Source organism: Equus quagga, chromosome 4 (genome assembly GCF_021613505.1).
Source record: "Equus quagga isolate Etosha38 chromosome 4, UCLA_HA_Equagga_1.0, whole genome shotgun sequence".
Taxonomy (NCBI): domain Eukaryota; kingdom Metazoa; phylum Chordata; class Mammalia; order Perissodactyla; family Equidae; genus Equus; species Equus quagga.
Genome location: NC_060270.1, coordinates 10,847,672 through 10,870,795, shown reverse-complemented (window position 1 = coordinate 10,870,795; position 23,124 = coordinate 10,847,672). Strand labels below are relative to the sequence as shown.

The 23,124-nt window shown below is 40.5% G+C and overlaps 1 protein-coding gene across 5 annotated transcripts in view; it reads right to left on the bottom strand.

Moving 5' to 3' along the window:
- Nucleotides 1–23,124, bottom strand: part of BBX (BBX high mobility group box domain containing) — a 258,252-nt gene that overhangs the window by 78,256 nt on the left and 156,872 nt on the right. For all 5 annotated transcript variants that reach the window (XM_046658686.1, XM_046658685.1, XM_046658688.1 and 2 more), the window contains 2 exons: nucleotides 12,745–12,915; nucleotides 7,288–7,530 (listed from right to left, as the gene is read on the bottom strand). In XM_046658686.1, coding sequence (XP_046514642.1) covers nucleotides 7,288–7,530; nucleotides 12,745–12,906 — 405 coding nt within the window. In that variant the 5' untranslated portion in view covers nucleotides 12,907–12,915. The remainder of the gene's footprint in view (nucleotides 1–7,287; nucleotides 7,531–12,744; nucleotides 12,916–23,124) is intronic.

Genomic DNA, 23,124 nt, shown 5'->3' with positions numbered 1-23,124 from the left:
ACTTTAAACTTTCTCCTTAAATCTGCAATTTTTGAAACAGTCCAGACGTTAACTTTTATCTACATCTCTTTGAATGGTCAAATTCCAAAGTAATCAAGATTTAATGTAGTAACATCTTAGATGATATCAGAGTATTAGGTACCTCAATCAATCTAAAACTTAACATCTGAAACCAATACCAAAATGAGTTTTAGGAGACTCAGTTTAAAGTCTCAATCTATCACTCACTATGGGGTTTATTTATCACCAGCTATGGAGTCTTTATAAAATCCTTATAATTTTATTTTATTTGAATACTTCAATGCTAGTGTTTACTAACAATTAGCAAATGGACTGATACTTCTGAAATCAAGCTGGTCACTTATCTGAACATCTGTCTTGTTAGGGGTTCATAATCACACTGGACAATATATGCCAAGTTGGGCAAATGATACATTTAGTTTGTTGATTCTCCTGTTTCAAAGACTAATTTTGCATTTTAGTAGCCTTTCATTGTGTTAACAGTTCCCAATAAAAATAGTAACTAATGACTACATAGAGAAAAATCAAGTACAAACACATATTTGCTTGTCAGGAATAGTGATAAAACTAACATTTGTGGAGTGTCTTAAACTTTACAGAATGCTTGCACCTATGTTGCCTTATCTGCATCTTCCCTGCACCCTGTGAGGTCAGGCATCTCTACTGCCCTTTACAGATGTGGAAACTTGGAAAGGTCAGAGAAGGGAGAAGGCCAAGTGTGAGACTCCATCTCTGCAACTACCAACTCGCTTCCTTGGTTAATTCACTTAACCGTTCTGGGCCTCAGTGTCGTCATCTTTAGCTTTTGGAAGATAATATCTACCTCATGGCATTAATCTGAGGATTAAATGAGTTAAATGTTTATAGAAGAATCCTGGACATTATAAAACAATATTCAAAAATTGATTATTATGATTTCAAAAATAAACACGTGAATATTTTTTTAAATTCAGTAAGAACATCCTGATATCTGGAACACAGGAATGGGAAAAGTCTCAGAAACAAGGAATATTGTAAAGCATGGAGCCCAAATCTTTGATTTTACTACCCACATCCCCCAAAAGTGGTGGGGCCCCTAAGGAAGCCACGCTCAGAAAACCCCATACAGAGCAAGTCATTTCATTAGAGGAGGCCAAAAGTGGCTGACAGAGGAGAGAAATGTCACTGACAGCTAGAGTGGACCCAAAAGAAAGACCCATGGAAAAGCCAAGAGGAAATTCAAAAGAAGAAAATAGTTGAGAATCACTTAGGATACAGATAAAAATGTGAACGCAGCTCAACTGTTCACAAAGCTGTCACCAAATTACAGATTATAAAATATTTCTTGTTTGGAAATGAGTAGAAATTTACAAGAAAATCCAGAAGGTGTCCTGAATACTTTAAGCAAGGAAGTATGTAAACAAAATTCTAAATAAAATTTCCAGGATAAATATATAAAATAAAAAGTGTTTAAAGGAACGTAAAGTTTCATCCTCTGGAAATCCCTTCAGGGTAACATAGGTTTCTCAAGGATGCTGGATAAGTGAGGTGCCACTCTGGTTTAGCAGGATGCGGGGCGCCACAGCAAGCCTGCATTCAGCATGACACGGGACAGCTAACAGAACTGCTCCCGGGTTATAATAGATGAGGAAATGAGAGTATATCTTTTTTGGAGAAGAATCCATTTCTGATGAAACCAAAATAAGGGAATGAATGGTCTTTAAAAAAGGATCCCAGTTGAAATAAATAACCAAAAATAGTTTATTTTTATCTTGAGGAAGAGCGAATCACTAAAAACTCCATGGAGTTTCAGGGTATGATACTCTTTCCTAGAGTATTGCTAACAACAGATACTGACATTGACAAAAGGCTATTCCAGTTTATGTCCAAGCGAAGGTATTTTATTGCATTTAACTCCTTGGCTATTTTACTGGCATATCACTGAACCTCCACACTTCTCGGCCTGGTCGCTCATGATTTTTGCCTTGACATCATCATTTCCTGTTACTCTCCTATACACATTCTAGGCTTGGGGTAAAACAGACTTTCTTGTTCCTGAAATTGTTCTTACTTTCCCACATTTGCCCTCATCCTTGCCTTTCTCTCTGAATCCTAAACGAAAGCCCAGGCCAGATTCTATGCACTTCTTGAAGCCTCTTCTGAACTACCCCACCTAACCCCCAGCCCAGCACAAGCAGACTCTTCCTGTGAGATCCAGGACATTTTACTGTTACCATTTTTGCTAAACTTACTCAAATCTACTCATCTCTCGGGCATCTAAAGTGAGCAGTGTGTATTAAAAGGGCACTACAGTCAGACAGACAAGTTCCACAAATGGATGACTGGCTGGTCAAGATGCTAACTCTAAAGAGCCATAGGTCCCTGCTCTGAACAATGGGGATGATCCTAACTGAAATTACATGCTTGTGCTTATGTAAAACATCAAGCCTGCAATGAACCAATCAACCAATGAAGATACACATTCTGCCTCATGCCTCTGATCCTACAAAAAAAGGAGGGAGGGGGTATCATAGAGGTCACTCAAAATTGTCTTAACTTTCCAAGTCCTCCCCTCTTCTTTGCACTGACTCTGCTCTACCTGAAGGTCAAGATATGTGAGCCTCTAAACTGACTGTCAATTAATTAATTATGATCATTAGTTTAAGTGACATCTGGAAGGTTCCACAAATATCCTAGGCAAAAATGCAGACTTGTATTCCTACGCTTTTAAGAGTACATACATAAAGATGATAAAAAGTAAAAGCATGCGAAAGAATGAAAGCAGACCACTGTCTTACACCATACACAAAAATTAACTCAAAATGGATTAAACACTTGAATGTAAGACCTGAAACCATTAAACTTCTAGAAGAAAACATGGGCAGTACACTCTTCACCATCAGCCTTAACAGCATATTCTCAAGTACCATGTCTGATCAGGCAAGGGAAACAATAAAAACAATAAAGAAATGGCACTACATCAAACTAAAAAGCTTCTGCACAGCAAAGGAAGCCATCAACAAAATGAAAAGACAACCTAACAATTAGGAGAAGATATTTGCAAACCATATATCTGATAAGGGGTTAATAGCCGAAATATATAAAGAACTCATACGTCTCAACAACAAAAAAAAACAGTAACCCAATTAAAAAATGCACAAAAGATCTGAACAGACATTTCTCCAAAGAAGATATACAGATGGCTAACAGGCACATGAAAAGATGTTCAACATCATCAACTATCAGGGAAATGGAAATCAAAACTGCACTGAGATATGACTTTACTCCCGTCAGAATGGCTATAATCCACAAGACAGAAAGTACTGGAGAGCATGTGGAGAGAAGGGAACTCTCATACACTGCTGCTGGGAGTGCCAACTGGTGCAGCCACTATGGAAAGCAGTATGGAGATTCCTCAAAAATGAAGAATAGGGGCCGGCCCCGTGGCCGAGTTGTTAAGTTCGAGTGCTCCGCTGCGGCGGCCCAGGGTTTGGATCCTAGGCGCAGACATGGCACTGCTCGTTAGGTCACGTTGAGGCGGTGTCCCACATGCCACAACTAGAAGGACCCACAACTAAGATATACAACTATGTACGGGGGGTTTGGGGAGATAAAGCAGGAAAAAAAAAAAAAAAGATTGGCAACAGTTGTTAGCTCAGGTGCCAATCTTTAAAAAAAAAAAAAAAAATTAAGAATAGAACTACCATACGATCCAGCTGTTCCACCGCTGGGTATTTATCCAAAGAACATGAAAACACAAATGTGTAAAGGTACATGCAACTCTTATGTTCACTGCAGCATTATTTACAATAGCCAAGACTTGCAAGCAACCTCGGTGCCCATCAAGGGACAAATGGATAAAGAAGATGTGGTATATAGACACAATGGAATACTACTTGGCCATAAGAAATGATGAAATCCAGCCATGTATGACAACATGGAAGGACTTTGAGGGTTTATGCTAAGTGAAATAAGTCAGACAAAGAAAGTCAAATACTGTATGATCTCACTCATAAACAGAAGATAAAAACAACAAACAATCACATAGAGACAGAGACTGGATTGGTGGTTACCAAAGGGGGGTGGGGAGAGCGAAAGGGGTGATGAGGCACATGTGTGTGGTGATAGATTGTAATTAGTCTTTGGGTAGTGAAGATGATGTAATCTACAGAGAAATCGAAATATAATGATGTACATCTGAAATTTATATAACATTATAAACCAGTGTTACTGCCATAAAAATATGTATGTATATAATTTTTTTAAAAAAGTAAAAGCGATATTGTTTCTGGGTCTCCTAACAGGCAGTCAAATAGTCAGAAATTAGAACCTATGGGGACTGGCCCCATGGCTAAGCGGTTAAGTTCATGTGCTCTGCTTTGGCGGGCCAGCGTTTCTCTGGTTCAGATCCTGGGTGCAGGCCTAGCACTGCTTATCAAGCCACGCTGAGGCGGCAGCCCACATAGCACAACTGGAAGGACCTACAACTAGAAGATACAGCTACATACAGGGACCTTTGGGGAGAAGAAGAAGAAACAAAAAAGACCGGTAACAGATGTTAGCTGAGGGCCAATCTTTAAAAAAAAAAAAAAAAAAAAAGAACTCTTGAACACCCACAATACTGCACCAGCATGCACACTGCTGAATTTAAGAAAGTAATCCAGGCTACATCCTTAGGATAGCATTTTTTATATTACTTATAGCCAATTATTGCTCTAATGAGATTAATCAGAGAACAAGAAACCTTCATTCAATCATTTTTTTCAACAGCACAAATTAGTACTGGGCAACAATTCAAGAAACTGAAAACAAATCCCAGAACAGGTGCTTCCTCTCCCCAGATGCACTAACAGAAAATAATCAGGGGCAAAGGAAGGGTCAGAGAAATCTCCAACAGGTGAGAAAACTACTCTCAAAGTTGTATTAATTATTGCTCATTTCTTTTTAAAAAAACTTTTGTTTTTAAAATGTTTCTTTTAAAAACAAAAAGAGAAAGGAAAAAAGTAAGTATTTCTCATTCAATTGATAATGGCAGAACAGATGCTGGTGAATATCACGTAAGCATTCACAGTCACATGCAGACTACGGTGAAAGAGTATGTCTTGTTCTCAACAGAGAAGACGTTTTATATTTGGGAGTTTATAATTAAAAGGTTACACATATGAAACAGTTTTAAAAATGACTGCCTGGGGGGAAACTTGAGGAATGAGACCATATTTATCACCAGCACCCCCCACAAGACCTGGTGCACTGAAGACACTCCCTAGGTTTTTGTTGGTTAAACTGACATTCCAGTTAAGGCTGCAATATTAACACAAAAAGCACCAGCACACTTACCTGCACTTTAATGTAATTTCAAAACCATTTAGTAAATAATTTGAAACAGGTAAGTATCACTTATGACTAGAAACCAACTGTACACTGATTTTGGAAGAAGCTGAACCTTCCACACTTTGCACTACAAATGAGACAACATTTCCTAAGAGAAGCCTATAAAGAAGGTGAGTGGCAAAGTGGAAGATCCAGTTATGGTCTCCACTGGGAGTAGATTGCAGGGGGCCCCTTAACAGATTTCATTACAGCCCCACAATGGTAAATACTGTGAGCCTAATTAAGTAATTAGTGAGGGATTTCCTGTATGAAAATAATACTTCCTCCTCTTAAAAGTGGCCACCTGTTGGGTTTGTAAATTAGCTGTATTTAAGAAAATGCAAACAATATACTCGGGACAGGCTGCATGTTATCCAAAAGCAAACTGGAGTGTTTAATTATAGGAAGCTATTGCAGTTCCCTCTGAGGGTTCAGGTAATTGTTTCTTTTACCAGATAAGCATGACTATGAAAGGATCTAAGACTATTTAAGGGGAAAGTTTGACTGTTAACTACTGTTACGCTAGTGGAAATCTACTGAAACATTTAAAATCATGTAGGTGACCGAGATTTTTAAATTTTCCAGATGCTCTACATAGTTCTAATCCTGTTTTTAACAACAGCCAATTCCTGAAGCCTTATGTGATCATTAATTACATAGCAAATATGCTAATCATTTACTCTGGATTCAAATTTCCCTGAACATTGCATAAGGAAGTTTTATGTTCCATGTTGGCTTGTTAAACAACTCAATAAAACCAGAGCAATTGAAAGAATTACTTTTCCACATACTGAGATGTCTAATAAAATGTGTCACTTGAAACTCTGTATTTTGTCCCCTGCTACTTCATCTTTTCACAAACTTAACCAAAACTTGGTTTCCATGAAGTAAGATGGTTTGCACGTTCTAATGTTGAAGAAATAATGTTAGAATTATTCCTTTCAAGTTTAATCATAATGGTATTACTTTGCTTTTTCCCTTACTTCCTAAATACATTATACGTTTTAAATGTACACTGACTGACCTTAATCTCAGATTAATTTAGAAACAGACTGGTATAGAATTTTTGAAGAAATTCAGTCACTGCTGTCATTTTGGAATTGATTAATGTCCCACCTCTCTCAATAGCCTTCCTCCATGGAAATGCTTCTCACCAACTACGCCTACACAGCGCTGACAGGCATGCTCACAGCACATCCTGTTTCAGTGCGATTCATTCATTTACTGGTTTTAAGTATTCATGCTGCACTACCTACAGAGCAGAAACGAGTCAAAGCACATCTCTTCATAACCGTTTATTATAAAACGAAAAAGTGTTAGAGCGGAAGGGATATAAATCTTTGTCCAACTTCCTCATTCCAATACACATCAAAAAAGAAGAAGATGAGACCGGGAGATTGACTCGGATATGGTCACAAAGCTATTTAGCATCAAAACCACATCAATACTCTTTCCCAGGTTACAATCAGAGTTACCTAAGATGGTCATCTTTACCATGGCCATTATCTGACAGCAGAAGCTGGGTCCCTAGAAAAGCTTTAAAATATATATATATATTAAAGTATATATTATAAAGTATAAATATATATAAATACATATAAAGTGTATATATATATATATATCATTCATAACGAATAAATCATCATTCATAAAAATCAATCCCCTCTATCAATGAGTGGAGTATATACAATGAGAAAAACTTCTTGGCAATAAATTGCCCTTGGCATCTCCACCAGCATCTGCAAGGTGCACCCAGGACTCAGGAATAGGAAGAAAGCTCTTAAGTTTTCACTTAGCACTTGATTCAGGCTTCACCTTCACCCTTCTACACCTTCCGCAGGTTCTCCACGCTTGCTGACCGGGGGTTACGGGATTGGTTGCCCACAGCCACCATCAAACCTTGTCACTGTAACCTACCTCCTTGGCCATGTCTGTGTATTTCTGCTTTTCCTTTGGATCGAGAACAGCCCACCAATCAGCTAGGATCTTGGTAGCACCTCGGTTATCAAGCCTGGGGTGTTCCTGACGTACAAGGGAGCGATGGCGTTTGCAAAATAAGAGGAATGCGTTCATTGGCCTCCGGGCGCGCTGTTCTGGTGATTCATCGTCTTCGGTCTCACCAACATCTTGTTCTAGGCCATCAGCCCCAAGAAGCTGAACCTATTACCAACCAAAACAAAAGCCAGAAGTTTAACAAATCTTGGACAATTTCCCTTTAACAATTAGTCTTGGTTTTCAAATTATATTTTTTTCTTAGTTCCATTTCAACACCTTACAAATTGAAAAAAAAGATTTCTTAAAATCATCAACCACTGTTAGTGAGTGGTTGGTAACCAACTTATGATGTATTCTTCTGCTTAGTTTCTATAGCAACCTGTGCATGTCTCTATTAAATCATATGACATTGTGTTATAATTGCTTATGTTTTTTGCTCTCTCACTAAACAGTGTGCTCTTTGAGGACAAACGCTCTCTTATTTACCTTTACAACCACAGCGCCTAGCTCAATGCCTGGTATAACATTAGTGCTTACCTAAATGTTGAATGAATGAATAAACTCGTTCTGTGATATATGGGTCTCAAGATTAGCAAGAATATCCACATAAAATACATGAATATTCCGTCTTTCTCCTCTTTGGAAAGTGCTTTTTACAGCGAATAATATGAAAATGTGTAACATAAAAGTAGATAATAACCTAATATAGACTATACTCAATGTTTTTGTGCATATCAAAAGTGGAGCCTCCTACTGTCAAAATCAAAACAGGCATTCAACATTATTTGAAAGAAGAACTATGCAGTAAATTTTCAAGCCTGTAAATATCAGGCTTTCCTGTTTAGTGAAAAGCAATGGTGATAGGAATAAACTCACCTAGGATTATACCTTCAAAATCAGTTTTGAATCCTTCCTTTTCCTAAGCATTTCATTCAATTCATGGTCTTCAAGGACTCCTGCAAAGCTATGACCCCGTCCATGCCATCTGTGCAATTCTCACTGCCACTTCCCTAGCACCACTCTGGCCTGTAGCCCCATCTTCCTGCTTTTAATCTCTTACAACACTTCCTGCACGTGGCCACAGATTAAATTGCTCAAAGCATATCTCTGATGACAGAATCTCAGAACATATCAGGATTGTTAAATATCTTCTACAGCTAAAATACAATTCTATGATATTTCTCAGAAACAGTGCAACCATGAACAGAAGTCCAGAATGCTTACTAAAACCATTTCTTTCATTTCTTGTTTCATAGTTAAAATCAAGAAGGATGGCGGCAGTTGTTAGTCTGCGTTACACAGTGGGGTGGGAGTTAAACTTGCGTGGGCACTGCAGGCCCTGGAAGTCTTGTTAAAACATGGAGTGTTGGGTCCCATTCCCAGTCTCTGATTCTGTAGGTCTGGAGCAGGCCCTGAGAATCTGTATTTCCAACAAGTGCGCAGGTGATGCTGATGCTGCTGGGGTGAGGATCACACTCTGAGAACCTCTGCTATAAGGCAATCATGTTCTTTTATATCATGTTTATTGGGCAAATGTTACAGACAGATACTCTAGGACAAATCACTAGCTTAATCCAATTTGGCATTTTTTAAAAGCCTTTTAAGTTTAAACTAAGTATTGCAAATACATTTAATTAACCATCAATTATCTTCAAACACAAATAGTACAGAACAATCTTGAAGTCACAGCTATCTGATTTAGAAATACTTTAGGGATTATTATTGGGGGTGAAGGCTACAGATTTCTCTTCCTCATTACATATACAATCATTAACAAGATTTGCATTTTCAAGGAGCATTTATTTTTGCATTCTGAAACTGATTAAGAAGCTACAGAAAACTCAGGCATAAAAATGTATTATGTAGGTTGAGGAAGTAATTATATTTTCCCTCTAGAAAGAATAACTTTTGCTTCCGTTACTAAATTATAAAACTCAAGCCAAGAGCTGGAAAAAGATAAATAAGAGAAGATCCTGGCCGACGGAGCTCGCCGTTTTGGGAGGGGAGAAAGATATATAAGCAAATAAATTAAAAACCAGTATGATGACTGCAACAGGGAGCCCGCACGATAATGAAGCCCTGATGGATGAGTGGAAGCACAAAGAGTCTCCCTAGAAAAGGCGTTGTCTGAGCTACTCTTCGAAAGATGAATCCGAATGTGTCAGGTAGTCAATGGGGAGACATGGGGAACTAACAGGGATTAAGGCTCAATGGTTTATTCAAACATCCACATGCAGTTCAATAAAACTAACATATAAAAGATTAGAATAAGGATCTGGGGCATGAGGTCGTAGAAGAAGGTATGGGCCACTTCATGAAGAATGTGCTCTGCCATGTAAAAAAAGTACATTTCATCCTGTAAATGAGTGGTTTCAGACTGTATGGACCAATAAAAAAAACCTTGGTGGATGGACATAGATTAATTTTTTTTCTTTTTTTTTTTTTGGCTGAGGAAGATTAGCCCTGACCTAACATCTGTGCCAGTCTTCCTCTACTTTATATGCAGTTTGCCACCAAAGTGTGGCTGATGAGTGGTGTTGATCCGCGCCCAGGATCTGAACCCATGAACCTGGGCCATCGAAGTGGAGTGCGCCGCCAAACTCAACCACTACACCATGGAGCTGGCCCTTCTACTTTTTATTTTGCCAAGTACGAACATTAAAAACAAAATGTTTTTAACTGCTATCTACTATTATAATTATCTCATTAAATTAACTAACGAAAAGCAAATGAACAAATAAATTAAATAAAAATGAAAAACTCTCTATCTGGACTTATTTTTCTTTCACCCCTGGGGGAAGTAATACTCTGTAACAAATCAACACGAATACCAGACCAGGCTATGGAAAGCACAGGTGGATGCAATGGAGAGTCATGAGTGGTTTTAAGCAGGCGGGGGTGGGGGGGACGGGGACAAGGGGGATGGACATTGCTAGATTTGCATTTTAAGATAACTCCTGTCACCAGTGTAGAGCATGAAAGTGTAACAGCAAACCTGGCAGCAACCAAAAACCAGAGAAGCCAGTTACAAGTTTCCTCCAGTTGTCCAGGCAGGAAAGGGGACAGGGCTGAATCAAGGCAGTAATAATGAGAATGAGGAAGACAGAACAGAGACAATATTTATTTATGAGGTAGAACCAAGAGTGACTGGTATCTGATTGGATTTACAGGTTGAAAAGGAAGAGTGTTTCTGGCTTTGGTGGCAAGATTCCTTCATATGCAACAGAGAATACTTTTTCTCAAATAAGAGAAATTAGACCTGGTGGGGAACAGGAAGATCAGTATTGAGAAGGCTGGAGTCGAAGCAGCTCTCAGAAGAGAAGTCTCAGCTGGGATAATGAACCGAAGGACCAATATAAAGAGGGTGTAGGACCAAGGATGTGGATGAGATCACCAAATGTGGACTGAAAAGAGAAGAGCATTCAACGACCTCATTCTTTCACTCAATTACTATTCACCGGGCACCTGATATGGACCAGGCACTGTTCTATGTGAGGTAGACAGAGCAGTGAGCATGCAAATTCCCTGCCCTGGAGAAGCAGAAGAGTGGCACAACCGGGCCTCCATTTTGAAAGGATCCCTCTGGCTGCTTTGTTGAGAAGATTGTAGAAGGGCAAGAGCAGATGTAGGGAGAGGTCGAACACAATCATGGGCACTAGAAATGGTGGTGGCTTGGATCAAGGGGGTGGTAATGAAGTTGCTAAGAAAGGGTCAAATCGAGAACACATTTTAAAGGTAGAGCTGAAAATGTGCTGATAAATGGATGGAAGTGAGACTTGAGCAAAAGAAAATAGACAAGGTTTTGGGTCTGACCAACCTGAAAGCTGGATTTGCCATTTACTGGAAAAAGGAAGATGCAAGAGGACGGGGTTTGGTGGAGAAAAGTGAAAGCTTCATTTTGAACTGAGATTCTGATTTGATACCTGAGTGGATATGTCAAGTAAATAGGCAGAAATACAAGTCCAGAGTTTAGGAAAAAAAGTCCAGGAGGGCAATAGAAATTAAGAGGTTTAGAGAACATCGCCATTTGAGGAAGAATGATAGAGGGGCATCAACCGAAAGAAACTAGGAAGGTACAGTTGGGAAGGTAGGCAGAGAAAAAGGAGTGAGAGCTATCACGGAAACAGGAGGCAGCCTCAAGGGGCAAGTGGTCAACAGGTGCAAGTGTGCCAGAAAGATCCAAGTAAGTATAAACTTAGAAATTTCCTCAATCTGGAGGAGTAACACCTATTTCTCTAAAATAGGAAAGGAGGAAGACAAGATGAGTAAGAAGTGAGACCAGTGCCCAGGTGAGGAGAGGAAGCTGAAGGAGTCAGCTATGGTGGCCTCAATTTTCTCTGTGAAACAGGACATCAGGTCAACAGTGAGAGAGATCATAAAGGGTATCCAGAGAAGATGTCTGAGAAAGAGAAAAAAGGTTTATAATTCCTGCCAAGATGAGTGGAAGAGGGAGCTGACCCAAGCCAATGGATGGATGTCAAAGGCCTGGAGAAAATAAAACACGTTTCTAAAATGTGTGGTGACACAAACATACACTCATCTATTCTTCCACTGAGCATCTATCTATTTAATATCATTCTAGGTTCTCAGGAAGAAGAGGACAAGAGGGGCAAGACCCCAGCTCTGATAGCTTACGTTCTAGTCTGGAAAGACAGACATAAAGAAGGGTACAGCTAACACAAGGAACTAGTGAGATGTGTCCTGAAGGAAATCCTCTGACATGGAAGGAGTTGGGTGGGAGGGACACTAAGATGATGAGGTCTCATCCCTCAGGGGGGTAGTCCTTGTGCTGAGATCTGAACAATGCAGAGGAAGAACCAGTCATACCAAGACCTGGAGGAATGGGTGGCTTTCTTAAGTCACCTGCACGGCTATGTGACTTTCTAAACAAGAGCCCACCACTCAAGCATAAGATGAGAGAAGGGGGCTTGGAGGACTGACTGACCTCAGAGGCGTGGTGGGGTGAGGCAGCCAGACGCTGCGAAGGCCACAGAGGACGACCTGAGCAGCTGAGACTGCCCTACACTGGCAGGGCTAGGCCAGAAGCGAAGCAAGGAGAGGCCAGGAACAACGGGGTGGGTGCCAGGTGAATACCCCCATCTCCGCTGCATTTGAACATTACCTGCAAATCATTAGTTAATTGACAGAAACTATTTAAGAAGGATCTGTTTCAGTCTAAACTATTAGGAAGTACAGATACTTTAATAAGAGTCATCAGTATTTGGAAGAACAACGTAGATTAAGTAGTCACGCAGTTAAACAGGATTCAAGTTATACAGACTTTTAGGAACGCCTCTTTCACAGCATATATGTTCACTGCAGTTTCTAGAATGAATGTTCAAATAAACTTAAAACTTCTACGATAAATGGAGGAATTACCTTATCAATATCCTCCTCTTCGTCTTCCTCTTCCTCCTCTTCTGAAAAGTCTAGAAGTTTCTTTGCCAGCAATGGATGCCACTGAAGACACTTTCGTTTGGGTCGTTTCCCAGCCCCTTCGCCTTCTGCTGAATGATCTTTATTTCTATTACTGCCTTTCATTACTGTGACCTGTGGTAAGGAAAGAAAGGAGAGAAACAGAGAGAAATCAAAGCAAATTTGATTAAAATTAGTTTATTTAGCTTCCTTGGCTTTAATTGGATTATAGTCTTAATGACTAAAGTATCTACCAGCTCAGGCATTTACCGGATTCAGTAAGAATTCTAAGTACATAATCAAACAGTCATTTTAATGAATGAAATTGAGCTAATAAAATTTGCCTTTTATGAAATCTACTTCCTTTCACTCCATAACTTTAGAACTCGAAATCCAAATATAAGTGTTAGGATGACTATGAGTTACTATCATCTGTTCATATTTACCCAGGGTAGTGTTTTCCATCTGAGGAATGTGAAAGATGCCTCCCAGGGGAGCAGAGGTGTTCACAGAGGTGGCCCTCCATACATTCTAACCAATGGCTCCTAGTTTAGTATAATAATTTATATGAATTTTGCATTCTACAATATGATACATCTGAGCCTGGAATATTAATAAGGAAAATAAATATTTTGTAAGAACCAAATGTTCTGGATTTAAAATAAAACTATTTCAAAAGATGACACACATTTTTCAAAAACTAGCTGGGTGCAGCCCCCAAGGAGCCAGCACGTGAACCCTGTGCGTCACTGAGTGGGATGGGCACCCTGCGTCCGCCTGTGACACACAAATCACACACCTTCCTGGCTCTCCGCGTCACACGCATCACTATGTGGGAACAAAGCTTTGCTCCTCAGGCTTTTTTGTCCCTAACGGGTAAGAGCTAAGTGACAGCCAGGCTACGAATGTGACAAAATCTTTTAACAGAAGGCTAAAATTCTAAATTACTTTTCCATGACTTTTAAAAAAAAGTTTTTCTCAATGATAAAAACAACACATATTCATCATATTTCAAAGGTGAAAGTAGCATAAATTGAGGTTTTCCTTCTCCATCACGCCCAGCCCCCCCAGCCCAGAGGTAAACTATACATGTCAGTGTCTTAGCTTTCTCTCAGTTTTTTCTGATTTGGTATTTCTCATTCGTTCATCTGAAGTAACATTAATATACAAATTATTGTTTATACATACTTGTGCAAAAATTCAAATAATACAGTTAAATGCCATCAATTTAAATGGTTTATGCTGACAATTAGAAACACAAATGCAGCTACAATCACACAGTAGTGGCCTTTTTAGTCAGTGTAAGTTTGCATTGGTTCAAGTGCTTGCAAAGTGATACCAATAAACTCATAATGCCATGTTGCTGAACCTAGGGTCCATGTACATATAGTTTCAAGGTTCATCCAGTTCTCAAGCCTGCAAGACAATATGGATAGGCCAATAGATCCTTCTTCCTTAATTCCTTCTGGATTTTGTGTCACGCCTTCCTCACTTCAAAACCAAAAAGGAAGAGTCACTAATGTTTTCTTCTAGAACTTGCATGACTATTATAAAAATTTAAATATTTGATCCATCTGGAATTCATCTGATAAAAGGAGTGAGGTAGGGATCTAGCTTATTCTTTTTTTCCAAATACCTAGCCAATTGTCCCAACATCATTTATTAAATAATCTAGCTTTTCTCCATTCCCTTGAAATGTCACTTTTATCCTATATCCTAAAGTCCACATTTGTATAAATCTATTTCTGGATTCTCTCCTCTAACTGTTTACCTAGCCTCTGACCAATTTTAGTATCCTTAGGGACTATATCATTCTAAACCTTTTTTAAAATCCAAATATATCAATACAAATAGCCATTTAAAAAATTTAAGTTGCATATATCATGCTCTTCTAAGTCAATACATCTTAATAGTTCTCATTTTGTAATAAATATGTAATATTTCAAAATAATATATCACAATTTATTCAATCATTTCACTATTGATGGACATTCAGATTTCTTGTGCTGCAATAAAATCTTAATTTTAATAAAGATTATTTTTATATCTTCATTTTGATTAAAATCATCATTAATTTATTAAAAGCCTTGTCTAATCAAAAAACGGAGCGGGGGAGAAAAAAACATTCCTGTGGTTTTCTTAGCAAGAAACTTCTGCTGAATATCTGAAGCAATTACATGGTTCACGTGGCTGCCTCAAGAGTGGAAGTTGTTATTGAAAACTCTAAATGGAATTAGTTACCTGGTGTGCTCTTAATAAAGGAACAAAGATTTCTTGTGAACTGATAGACCATTTAACAATTCCCATTCTATCTACAAATAAAACTTGGCACAGGCAACCCAATTTCCAAAAATACCAATGCTAAATGGAGAAAAGAGGAAATGGTTATATTTGTGGCTTATTAATCACTTCAGGAGGAGCTGCTTGAGTGGTAATTAAACTCATACTGGGGCCCAATGTTTTATAACACATTTTTTAAATAGCAAAAGAAATCAATGAGAAACTATAAATCAGGCAGCTGTTATCAACTGGAGAGGTCAAAGTGATGGCCAGTGCCTAGACAAAAATGTATCATTTAGCCTCAAGGACTTTGATTATGCTCCTTAATCATGTGTGAATGTGTTTAAGTATATGTCTTTGCGTATGTATGTATAATTTCAATATTGAAACACAGAATATCAAGAATCAAATCAATAGATGGTAAATGTGGCTTTTGGGTTCAAAATAATCACCTTCATCCGCCACCCCGACAACTGTTCCAATTCTTTCCATGGAGCTGACATGCCACTTAAGACACTATATATGTCTTTTCTGATACTCCTAAAATTAGTCTCTCCTCCCCCAGAAATACACTAGAAAGTCTCTGTATTGCTAATGACGCTCACCACATCTTCCCTTCAATTACATTTGGGTACATCCTCCCTCCAGCACTCGGTCTTTTTCTTGATAATTTGAGACTTTATCTTTAGGTGCTCAGAAGCATCTGGGCTCACCAGAACATCAAGGTCAGTCAGCTGTGGGAGTTGTCGTAAGCAATCATATGAACACCCCCGTGCTAAATTATGGTGATAATTCACTATTTTTATTTACTAGAATGGCTTTACAATTAACTCCCATCCTCATATTCCCCTGAATTCAGATATTTTTTTCCCACGTGGGAAACAAAAGGGGTTGAAAACTATGTACAACTCTGACATGAGGAGTGTGGTGTGTGAGAACCTACCAGCCACCTGGGCCATGGGAGAAGTAAGGCTGATCACCCCTGGCACAACACAGGAGCAAAATAAGTACTTTCAGCATGAGCAAAAGATGAACAAATGCTAAGTGAATTGGAGGTAGTCTACTGCGGACAAAAGAGTCAAGAAAAGTGCAACTGCTCTAATGACTATGAAATACCTCAAACTAGACACCGGATGCTTTAATAATTTATGGTAATCTAATTACTTTTTCATTCCCTATGGATCTATGTTTGAACTGTTGAAAGAAGGCAAGAGCAGGGGAAATGACGCTGCTGATTATCATTCAGAAGGAATGAGAGGGGCTGGCCCAGTGGCGCAGTGGTTAAGTTCGCACGTTCCACGTCTCGGCGGCCCAGGGTTCGCTAGTTCAGATCCCAGGTGCGGACATGGCACTGCTTGGCAAAAGCCACGTTGTGGTAGGCGTCCCATGTATAAAGTAGAGGAAGATGGGCATGAATGTTAGCTCAAGGCCAGGCTTCCTCAGCAAAAAAGAGGAGGACTGGCAGTAGTTAGATCAGGGCTAATCTTCCTCAAAAAAAAAAAAAAAAAAAAAAGGGAATGAGAAACCCAGAGAGAAGAACGAAAGAAAAGATGATGAAAAGGTGGGAAGGACAAGGCAAAGCAGGCAGAATTTTGAAACTTAACCTTATCACTCATCTTGTTTCAACAATGAGGAGGAGGAAAAATTGTTAATTTTTGAGTGTAACAGAGGCCTACCCTTGTAATTATTTTGCCACTAAAAACCCCACACGTTATAAAGTTTGGCTTCTTGTTCTTGAACAAGAGCAAATTAAGTGAAAAATCTATATGCAATAAATGAAGCAATTGGTGGACTTTATTCAAAAGGGGTCAATCTTCCTCCTGTGTTACATAACTGAAATCAGGTTATTTAACCATCAGTGGACTCTCCTTGAAAGACTCCATATCATCAAAATTATGCAGCTGAGATTGTCAAATGATGGAAGCTGAAGGTCCCTGTCCAAAATGCTGAATATTCATTTATCTCGTAAAAACAAACCAATCCAGGCATGCCCTTTTCTATGCCAGAATGAGGGACCCTAATTAGATACTCATTGCTACTGAACTAAACATAAGCCAACTTGGTGATAAATTAGGAAAAACTTCATTAAGTTGTATTCTTCAAATGCAGCAAGCCCACTCATGAAGACCACTACTGAGGTCAAACTTCATGAAAAATTTAAAGAAGAAATACCATAGAAGAAACAGTACAAAGAAAATACCACATTTAACAAAAGAAAAAAAATGGACACTAGAGCCTGACAGGTCTCCGTTAGAATCCCGCCTCTACCACTAACTACTTGCTATAAAACTATTAATCTTGCTCATCTTTCCTCGTTTGTTAAAGCTGAGTAGTAAGAGCTCTACGGTGAGAACAGTGACACAGAACACCCAGCACAGAGCCTGGCTCCTAGAAGGCCTCCCTGGACGTTCGTCAAGCCTCCCCCTTTCCCAGGGGAGCGTGGGCTGAACGGGCAGCACGTGCTCACTTCAACTCAGCCTAAGGGGCTGCTTTAGGGAGAGCAAAGATGTCTCCCATGAACAGCAGTCCACATGCTCGCCAGCGGATACCATCTCCAGCCTCAGAGACTGAAAATGAGAGACAGAAAGTTTCCTTTCCTCTGTCTGAGTGAGAGACAGTCAGAAACAGAGCCTTGACAGAGTCACACATTTTGTGACTAAGATCCTCTCAGTCTTTCTGCCATCTTGTCTTACAACTTAGGCAATCAGTCCACTTCAGTCTTTGAAACTCTGTGAATCTCACTGTGTCACAGGGGTATTTCAGAGTTTACTCTGTTCCCTAACTGTCCAATAAAATCCCATTCAAATCATCTTCATGGAAATTCAGACCCAGCGAAACAGAGGAAGGTAAGGGAGGCCCGTGAAATCTCATTTTAGACAACCACACATTCCAACCATGGGGAAGGCGTCTCCGGGGTCCAGCGAAGACTGCAAGGCCGCACAGCTTTCTCCAGGCTACAGAGAAGAGGAAAAACCAGCCCCGAGGAAGGGTGACAGCGGTGGTTCTAGAGCTTCCACAGATCAGGCTGACCTGCTTAAAATCTTTCAAGGGAGGCCTGCGGCTTTCAAGACACTCCTGGCTTTGGATCCTTCAGGGGGTCCTGCTGCCACGCGAGCTGGCAAACACCCACTCCGAGGCCTTGCTCTCCCACAGATTCTCCCATTTTCCAAAGTTCTCCTCCTCCAAGGCCCGCTCACATATCCCTTCCCTCTAAAGCTCTGTGAAAACCTTACGTCAAAATAGTCACTCTTTGCTCCTGAGCTTTGATCAAACTCGACGTTGCTAGGTCAAGCACTCAACATAGTGTCTTCCGGTTAGTTTTCTCTCTGCCCTCCCCACCCTCACGGGCTGTGAACTTCCACAGGGGAGGTGCTATAATTCCTTCCTTTTCTGTCCCGGCGCCCAGCCCTGAGCCTGGGGCACAGCAGTCCCCCCAAAAAGTACTTACTGGCTTATAATTTCCTTACCTAATACTTAACTACATACAATGTCCCAGAATGACATGTTCCTAATGAGAATTTTCAAAACAATACTAATACGCAGCTAATCTTTATTCAACGCCTACTTCATTATCCCACCTAATCCTCAAAAGAACCCTCCAAGGTAGGCACCACTATGAACCCCAGCTGAAGATGCTGAGGGTTAAGTACTTGCCCAGGGTCACGCAGTTAGCAGCAGAAGAGCAGGCACCAGATCCAGGAAGCCTAACTCAAGAGCCGGGACGCCTCCCAAGGACAAGGCATTCTAAGAGAAAGCCTTTCCCTCTGTCAGCTCCCCTGGCATCTCCCACAGAACCAGGAGCTCACAGACCATGGAAACACCAAAAAGGAGCACTGAGGGCTGGAAAGTGAACATTTTCAGGGTTTCATGGCAGAAAAGCAAACCCACGTCTCTGATGACTCCAAGTGACAATTAAATTAGGTTAACTCTGAAACTCCTTGAAGATAAAAGCCCTACAAGTGCTAATCATTATTATTTATTGCGATTCTAATGACAATTCCAAACTGCAGACAGATTAAATGAAAAATATCTCATTCAATAAAGTCATACTCTCGCTTCAGAAGCAATTCAGTCACTCTATTCACGCAGAGCGTCTTTAAATGCATCCTTATTGAAAAGGAGCAGCTCTTCACGTTGAAACTTTAACTCCGTCAAGATGTTGTCTACATGCTCTCGTGAATACTAAGAAGGCACGCACTATTCAAAGAAGGCCTTAGCTGTGCTGGCAGTTCTGGTCCCTGTGCCCTTTCTTCATGAAGGAATATGTATTTTAAGATCTCTAAACCTTAGACTCCATGACATTTAGCCTTGGGAGAGCTTAACATGGTTCTCAAAATGCACGCTGCCTCCACGCTAAGATAGAGACAACAGCTATCTTGAAAGAGAGAAAGGCACGGAAAGCGGTGGCTTAAGGAGGAAAAGCTACTTATATAGAGAATTCACCACAGGCTAGGACATGTCCCCCACCATACCCTGCCAAAAGCCCAACTCCTGTTTTCCTATAATTTTATGGTGGTGTTTACATTCTTAACCAGAAAGTCACCAAATGCCTATTCTTTAACTGGCCTAGCATAACACATTTACCTCTTTTAGTTTCTAAATCAACAAAATTTTTTATATGCATTTACTTCATGGTTAGGATATGACTGTCACACTGGGAAGAATCTGAAACACAAGACAACAAGTTCACGGGAGTCTCTTCCTCATTATTCTCAACGTAGCTGAACACGTATTTATTGATCACCTGGCAAGCTACGTACTGTGGCAGTTCAGTGTCCAGCCTCACCTCCCACTCAACTCACCATCCACCTCTGCTCCCCTGCTAAGGCTAGTGTCCGTCCTGTCCGCCACACTTGCCCTTTGCTTCTGCACTGTCCGTCCTCTGCGCTCCCAGGCCTGCACACCATACCCTGCACCCCCGTTCACACTTTCTATGCAAGCTCGTCTTAATTCCCATTTCCAAAAAGCAGTCTTCATACACCCCAGCTCATGTCTCTCTCCTTCCCGAGCACGTTTTTTGGACCACCCACGTTTAATGGCTGTGCCTTACTTTTGACACTTGGTTGTACGGTGGTCCCTCTCTCTCTGTGGTTTCACTTGTTACCCATGGTCAACGGTGGTCCAAAGATATGAAATGGAAAAAATTTCAGAAATAAATAATTCGTAAATTTTAAGTTGGCTGCCATTCAGAGTAGTGTGATGAAACCTCAAGCGATTCTGTTCAGTCTCGCCTGGGACATGACTCAGCCCTTTGTCCAGCGGATGCACACTGTAGAGGCCACCTGCCCGTTAGTCACTTAGTAGCAGTCTGGGTCATCAGATTGACTGTCGTGGTATCACAGTGCTTGTGTTCAAGTCACCCTTATTTTATTTCATAATGGCCCCAAAGTGCAAGAGCAGTGATGCTGGCAATTTGTATGTGCCAAAGAGAAGCCATACAGCACTTCTTTTAAGTGAAAAGGTGAAATTTCTTGACTTAGGAAAGAAAAAATCATATACTGAGTTTGCTAAGCTCTATGGTAACTTTTATTATATTGTTATAATTGTTCTATTTTATTATTAGTTATTGTTGTTAATCTCTTACTGTGCCTAATTTATAAATGAAACTTTAGCAAAGGCCTGTATGTTTAGGAAAAACATAGTATATATAGGGTTCTGTACTATCTGCGGTTTCAGGCATCCACTGGGGTCTTACAAACAGATTCCCTGAGGATAAAGGGGGACTACTGTCTAACAATTATCATTTTTCTGTACAATGTATATATAATGATTTCATGAGGATTCCTCCCACAGAGAGCCCTGGGGTATGAACATGCCAGATGCCTTTTTCTGGATCTGTCAGAGCACACATCCCCAAGCTGGACAGGAAGTAGATACTCAGAGAATATGTGAGGAATTGAACACAGATACAGTACTTCTCTGCTTCCTTATTATGCTATATGTTGTTTTGCTAGAAGGCAGAAGAGATATAAAGCTTGAAAAGAAAATTAGCAGAGAAGGAAAACTAAGAACCCAGGAAGGGCTGTTCAGGAGGGGCGGGGGGAGAATGGAAACAGGCGAGCTGACAAGGCAACGTAATAAATACAGTAAAACCCAAGTCACCTCCAATCAGCTGTCAGAACTAGTCAAAAAGCATGTTCTAGTAGCTTTATTCCCTTCTCCGGTTATTTGATGATGACTCTCACTATTCTCCCCAAATAGAATATCCTAGTACCTTCAGCTCACTGGCTCTCCTTTCCTTTCATAATTGGTTTGCTAATAAATCCCAACTCGGAACTCCTCCAACCATCCTTCCTCTCTGGGTCTATCCCCAGGTTGCTGGCTGCTCCCATGCTCTGATCCCACTACAAAAGCTTCCAGTCTCAGGCCGGTCGTCAGTGCTCGTCAGCAATCCTTCCACTTGTCTTATTCAGTCTCACTCCACCCCACAGTGCCCATTATAAGGTCTCAGTTTCTCCTCAATGCCTATTGAAGATGGTGAGTGAGGATAACAAATAATGATACATATATATAATATGAAATAATGCTATATAATGCATATATATATGTATATGTATTTATATATCGCTTCCTATGTATCAGAACCTAAGAGCTTCTTAACTCACAACAAGCCTAAGAGGTGGGTACCATTATCATCTCCTTTTTACAGATGAGAAAACTGAGGCACAGAAAACACAGAGTTTGCCTCTTTCAGTTTCTAAATTAACAAAGGTTTTTACTACATGCATTTGTCACATGTGTAGGACATAACACATTGGCAAGAAGTTGAAGCCCAAGAAGACAAGCTCATGGAATCTCCTCACTTACTGTCGATGCAGTTGAACATCTCTTTACTGATCACCTGGTGAGCCATGCCTGTCTGTACATCATATCAAGTCCAAGGTCACAGAGCCAGCACACGAACGGTGGAGCCAGTATTTGAACTCAAGAGGGCTGGCTTCAGAGTCTGGTTTTGAACATTATCTAATATTGTCTCCTAATAACAACAAACTTTCCTGAACTGCTTCTACATGCTACCCCCTTTACAGGAATTAATTTCTTTAATGTTGATACGACTCCTGGAGAAAGGTACTGTACTGATCACATCTTATACACACAGCAATGAGAACGGCGAAGCTTAAGCAACATGTCCCAGGCCACTCTGCCAGCATGTGGAAGAACCAGAATTCAAACTGGGGTCTCCTGTTCCCAGAGCCTGAGCTTTCAGTCCCTTCCCCTCCACGCTGCCCTTCCCAGCACCATCCCAGCCCCTCCAAGAAAACGCCTTTGCTGCCTGGGTCACAGGAAGGTCTCCCCATGTGAACTCCCCCAAAGTCCCACCCTTGTCTACCAACTGCCAAACTAGTTTCCTTTCTTCTTCCATCTTCTCTCAAAGGCAGAGATTCAAGGTCAACTCCTCTTCCTCACTCCCAATCTGTGCTTTTCACCTCCTTTCCTGCTACCCTGGGCCACTGGTCTTTCAGTTTCTTTCTTTGACGAAGTGTCAATAGTTCCTTCCAGTTAACACCTTCTCCTTCAGTCTCTCCACAATCTCAACTCCAAAGGCCTCTCTGAATCCCCGTTCCTCCTTTAGCTAGTCTTTTTTATCGTACAAACTGGCCTCCAGCCATCAAGCCGGGAGACTGCCTCACCCCAAGCTATGCAGCTAGGAGCCGAGAACTGGCCTGCCTGGTCCTCTCACTGCTCAGAGACTCCACCTGCACTTCACTTACTGACTTGGTTCCTAATCTTCTTGGTTCTAAACCCCAGGATTAATTTCCTAGAAAGCATTCACGACTCATTCCAACAGCGCCACAGGCTCTGGCTTCTCCACCTCACGATGATTCACACTTACATCTTTCATTTCTAGTCTCTTAGAAAAAATACCTTGTCTGGGCCAGGCCGCTGCCTCCTCCATAACCCTGGGGAGGATGCCAGAGCGGGTGCATAGGAACTGGGCATTCCTTCTCTTCACATCAACCTCTGGAAAGCATAGACGTATCTCTTCTACTTTCTCATCATAAATTCAAATCATTGCAACTGGCTTCTTGCCCTGATATCTAATCTCTCACCAAGTTCTGTCCC